Source organism: Centruroides sculpturatus, unplaced genomic scaffold (genome assembly GCF_000671375.1).
Source record: "Centruroides sculpturatus isolate CEXI.00-Female unplaced genomic scaffold, Cexi_2.0 scaffold2460, whole genome shotgun sequence".
In the NCBI taxonomy this organism is placed as follows: domain Eukaryota; kingdom Metazoa; phylum Arthropoda; class Arachnida; order Scorpiones; family Buthidae; genus Centruroides; species Centruroides sculpturatus.
The window spans coordinates 25,508-31,761 of record NW_019386675.1 but is presented as its reverse complement, the minus strand read 5'-3'; the positions used below and the strand labels follow the sequence as shown (position 1 = coordinate 31,761).

At 31.8% G+C, this 6,254-nt stretch overlaps 1 protein-coding gene across 1 annotated transcript in view; it reads left to right on the top strand.

The window, feature by feature from the left end:
• Positions 1-2,370: 2,370 nt before the first annotated feature.
• The window catches only part of LOC111615543 (GRIP and coiled-coil domain-containing protein 2-like), a 26,840-nt gene continuing 22,956 nt past the window's right edge, over positions 2,371-6,254 (top strand). The window contains exon 1 of the mRNA XM_023356950.1: positions 2,371-2,525. Within this exon, the coding sequence (XP_023212718.1) occupies positions 2,472-2,525 (54 nt within the window). The 5' untranslated portion in view covers positions 2,371-2,471. The remainder of the gene's footprint in view (positions 2,526-6,254) is intronic.

Here is a 6,254-nt window from a genome sequence, read left to right as displayed (position 1 = left end):
TCGATTATCCGACCCCCGATTAACTGTCACATCGGTTAACCGACTGTTCTAGTCAGCAAATTTCAAATGTCCACTAGTGATGTGGCGCTACAATATTTGGCAATGTCTTGGCTACTTTAATATTATTTTTGTTAAATTTTTGCATGTTTTAACTGGCATCTACGGCTCGACCATTGAAGGGAGGCCAGTATTTAAACAAGACTTAATTTTCTAATTATGAGTGGTTATTTGTTTTGTGAGCAATAAAATAATTGAAAGATAATTTTTAACGATACAATAGCGACGATTATTATTTTTTAAAAAATTTTGTTAGGCTTAACATTGATGAAAATTCAACACGAAGTAGGTTAACAGTGATATACTAATATACTAATTACATGGGATATACTAATGTACTATACTAATAATGTATTTTTTTTTCATTCTTTTCGGTTATCCGATTTTTTTCAGTTATCCGACCAACCCGAGTCCCCAATTGAGTTGGATGCTCTACTGTACATACAAATGTGTCTTTATTCCAATCCATTCCTTTCAAATGCATATTTGAGAAATTAACAATTTCTTGGTGGAGTCGATTTTTATAGTCTGCTCATCTGCCTCTAAATATAAAACAGATAAAATATCCCTCTGGTGGTGGCACTTTATATAAAATTTAAAATACATTTGAGGGATATTTTAACTGTTTTACATTTAGAGGCAGACGAGCAGCCTATACAGGTCGACTCCGCCATGAAATTGTTAATTCCTCAAATGTGCATTTGAAAGGACTGGATTGGAATAAAGACACATTTGTATGTATTATCTTTGAGGAATCTTTTTTAAAGATATTTTGTAAAGATTATTTTGTCCTGGCCATATATTTTTATCTCTATTGTCTTACATGTTGCATTCATTCAATTGATATAGAAAGTATATAATTACAGTAGAGCATCGATTATCTGAATATCGATCAACTGAAACTGAAACATTGGTTAACCAAAAGCATTCCAGTCGGCAAATTTAAATTTCCACTAGTGCTGTGGCACTCAATATTTGAGCTACTCCAATATTATTTTTGTTGGTGTACATGTTTTAGCTGGTAGCACTAGCACAACCATGAGAGGGTACTTAAGGATGCGCCAGGATTTGAACAAATTTCAACATGGGATAGGTTAATATATTTTTTGTACATAATCGGTTATCTGAAAAATCAATTATCCAAACAACCCCACTTCCAAATTGTTTCGGATAATCAATGCTCTACTGTAGCATATATTTATATACTAATTCCACAGGAATACTTATGAAATTAGTATATTTATTATTTATATCCTATATTGATATAAAAATAGAGGTCAGAGTTGAAGGACCATAAACTGAGAAATTGGAGTCAGAGCTAAAATATTTGTGTACTGACTTTACAGCTCTGATTTTCAGGGCTCTTGTTTACTTTATCTTTTTGTTGATCAATGAGGATACAATATTTTGTCTTATACTGACTTTTGAGTTAGTGTAGAAAAGTGTACACTCAGACACTATACTGATGAAAAAACAGCATTGCACTGACAAATCAAAGAATAGCATCAAATTGATATCAAAGTGTACACTTTTTACATGAAACAAACAAGGCTCAATTGTTAGTGCTGCAATTATTTTTTGTGATTAGCTCCAAGCTATTTAATGAATGTGTGAACACTGGGACACATACAGTAGACCCCCCTATAAGATGGGTTCCTATAATTATGATTCTTATAAGACGGTGAAAAAATTGCGGCGGTATCCGTAAAAAACTCCTATAATTACGTAAAACGTCATTGGGCAACCGAACTATATTCCGCTGTCAAGCACCACGCTACGGAGAGATTACTATCGTCTGTACAGTATTATATATAAATTATATATANATGAAGAATACCAAAAAACTCAGCGAGATGTGTTTTCTTTTGAAAAAGAGGAAGACGAAAGAGACCAATGTAACATCTGTTACTAAAGATCTTTTGAAGAAGTGGGAGGATGTCAGATCATCCAAGTGGCATCCAAACCAGAATAAGGTTAATGGGATTGGGGATCTCTAAAATTATAATACTATTAATTACTTCCAAAAAATCCTGAAGAAAAGAGAAAAACAATTGACATTAGACAGATCTTTAACCCCCACAAATGGAAAAAACATGACTAATAAAAATGCAAGACTGCATATATATATTTTTTTACTATTACATATAAATAAACGTAGTAAAAAAAATATATATTTTTTTTATTTTTTGGAGTCTTCGGAATGAATTAATCAAATTCCCATAAAAACCTATGGTAAATCGATAATCGGTTAACGAACAATTCGGATAAATGAACAAAGTCTTGGAACGGATTATGTTCGTTAACTGATCACCCATTGTATTTATTTATTTTAAACATATGTATATATTTATTTTTTATTCTATATCTGCATTTAATTTAAAAAATTAATTTTATGCAAGCCTATTTAGTTAGCCATGGAGAATGAAACCACCACTTCAGATCCAAATCCAAGACCATCCAAAGTACCTGTAAGTCATTTAGTTTATTAATTTAAATATTTTATTGAATGAATAAACTAAAATAATATAGCATTTAAAAAATTAAATAAAGAAAATATGTTAAATTTTCCATAAAGAAAACAATTTATTTGTTTTAAAGTAGACTTGTGCTAAATGTACATTAGTTAATAAATCCTTGAACATCAGCAGCATTGATGTAAAAGTAAAAATATTCAATCCAGTGTTGTATAGTCAAAGACTGAAATTTGTATGAGCCACTTTCCTGAAAATTCTGTAAATAACTATTAGCAAGAAAATTAGTAATGATTTGATGTTTTCTGAATTGATACTATGTTTTGATTTAAGTTTAATGACTAAAATTATATCTCTGAAAAAAATTCTTAGTTTATGAAATTAACAAATGCGCCTTTCCAGTTTATCCAATGCATGCTTAGTGGAAAAGAGATCTTAGGGTTAGGTTATCCAGAAAAGACATTTAAAGTCTTTTTCTTGTTTTTTTAAACTATCCTTTAACACTTTTTGTTTGGCTGTTGGTTGCATTAGCATTCTGAAACACCTATTTCCATTTTCATGCAGTATTGCTAGGTGTGTATGATCCAGGACTATGGAATTGGAGTCGGTAAAAATGGGCTGACTCTAAACTTTAACAGGTTATTTTTCTAAAAAGTAGTTTGATGATTTATGTTGACAGTAATGAATTGTCTTACATCATTACAAACAATCTTTAAAAAGATTCCTCAAAGATAATAGAGTAGAGCATCGATTATCCGACCCCCAATTAACTGTCACATTGGTTAACCGACTGTTCTAGTCAGCAAATTTCAAATGTCCGCTAGTGATGTGGCACTACAATATTTGGCTATGTCGTGGCTACTTTAATATTATTTTTGTTAAATTTTTGCATGTTTTAACTGGCATCTACGGCTCGACCATTGAAGGGAGGCCAGTATTTAAATGAGACTTAATTTTCTAATTATGAGTGGTTATTTATTTTGTGAGCAATAAAATAATTCAAAGATAATTTTTAACGATACAATAGTGACGATTATTATTTTTTTTAAAATTTTGTTAGGCTTAACATTGATGAAAATTCAACACGAAGTAGGTTAACAGTGATATACTAATGTACTAATTACATGGAATATACTAATATACTATACTAATAATGTTTTTTTTTTCATTCTTTTTGGTTATCTGATTTTTTTCAGTTATCCGACCAACCCGAGTCCCCAATTGAGTCAGATAATCGATGCTCTACTGTACATACAAATGTGTCTTTATTCCAATCCAGTCCTTTCAAACGCACATTTGAGGAATTAACAATTTCATGGTGGAGTCGACCTTTATAGGCTGCTCGTCTGCCTCTAAATGTAAAACAGATAAAATATCCCTCTGGTGGTGGCACTTCATATAAAATTAAAAATACATTTGAGGGATATTGGAACGGATACTATTAACTGTTTTACATTTAGAGGCAGACGAGCAGCCTATAAAGGTCGACTCCGCCATGAAATTGTTAATTCTTCAAATGTGCATTTGAAAGGACTGTATTGGAATAAAGACACATTTGTATGTATCAGGTCAGTCCATAAGTTCGTGCGCATTTTTATATACAAAAAAAGCAACAAAAAATTTTAATTAAATCTTATTTCAATCTATAATGTATTCACCATTATTTTGTACAATTTCTTGCCATCTTGATGGTAGCTTTTTAATCTCGTCTTTGTAAAATGATTTCGGTTTTGAATCAAAATATTCAGAAATAGCCTTTTTTACATTGTTCTCATCCTCAAAAGTTTTTCCTTTTAAAAAATTCTGCAAACTCCGAAAAAGATGATAATCACTGGGAGCAATATCTGGCAAATATGGTGGATGAGGTAAAATTTCCCAGTTGAAGCTTTGGAGTTGAGCAGTTGACGTTGTTGTCAGTTAGCTATTGACAGTTCATGTGGTATCCATTTTCCTAGCTTTGAAACTTTTCCGATTTGTTGTAGATGTCTATGAACAGTTCCATGGGATGAATTTAAACGTTCCGCAATTTCATCAACTGTTAAAGATGGTTCTGCTTCAACTAGTGCAGAGAGAGCATCATCATCAAAGTCAACGGGTCTTCCAGTACGAGCCTTATCCTCCACACTAAAATCATTATTTCTAAATCTTTCAAACCACTTCTGCGCAGTCCTTACACTAATTACAGTTTGATTATGAACAGTATTTAATTTTTTGGCTGCATTTGTAGCATTCTCATCACTTAAAAATAAAAAGTATAAAACATGTCTCTTATATTCATCTGTTACTTCCATTTTAACGAAAATAAACAACTGAAATGTTCCCAATTCTGAACAGTATTATATGAATGAGATCCAATTTAACACTTCAGTGTAAAAAGTATCACATTAGACTGGCATTTTTAACAGCAAAACAAGGTCATAAAATACCCACGAACTTATGGACTGACCTAATATTATCTTTGAGGAATTTTTTTTAAAGATATTTTGTAATGATTATTTTGTCCTGGCCATATATTTTTATCTCAATTGTCTTACATGTTGCATTCATTCAATTGATATATAAAGTATATAATTACAGTAGAGCATCGATTATCTGAATATCGATCAACCAAAACTGAAACATTGGTTAACCAAAAGCGTTCCAGTCAGCAAATTTAAATTTCCACTAGTGCTGTGGCACTGCAATATTTGAGCTACTCCAATATTATTTTTGTTGGTGTACATGTTTTAGCTGGTAGCACTGGCACAACTATGAGAGGGTACTTAAGGATGCGCCAGGATTTGAACAAATTTCAACATGGGATAGGTTAATATATTTTTTGGTACATAATCGGTTATCTGAAAAATCAATTATCCAAACAACCCCAGTTCCAAATTGTTTCGGATAATCAATGCTCTACTGTAGTGTATATTTATATACTAATTCCACAGGGATACTTATGAAATTAGTATATTTATTATTTATATCCTATATTGATATAAAAATAGAGGTCAGAGTTGAAGGACCATAAACTGAGAAATTGGAGTCAGAGTTAAAATATTTGTGTACTGACTCCACAGCTCTGATTTTCAGTGCTCTTCTTTACTTTATCTTTCTTGATCAATGAGGATACAATATTTTGTCTTATACTGACTTTTGAGTTAGTGTAGAAAAGTGTACACTCAGACACTATACTGATGAAAAAACAGCATTGCACTGACAAATCAAAGAATAGCATCAAATTGATATCAAAGTGTACACTTTTTACATGAAACAAACAAGGCTCAATTGTTAGTGCTGCAATTATTTTTTGTGATTAGCTCCAAGCTATTTAATGAATGTGTGAACACTAGGACACATGTACTCAAAGTGCATCTAAAAAATAAAGCAGGAAGTGTATGTGTTGCTGCTGCTTTTAAGTTTTTACAACAAACAGTACAATAACCAACAAATAATACAATAAACAACTTCATTTAATTAACTTTGTTTTGAGATAATAGAGAGGTTGTGACCGACGTTTTCATCACAAAAACGTGAATGTCTGACATTCAGCGTCACCTTCCTGTAAGCCTAGAAGTTTGACAATGGCATTTGGAATGTCAAGCCTGATTCCACTGACATTCCAAATGCCATTGTCAAACTTCTAGGCTTACAGGAAGGTGACACTAAACATCAGACGTTCACATTTTTGCGATGATCACATCAGCCACAACCTTTCTAATATCTCCCTTCCTAGGATTATACTCT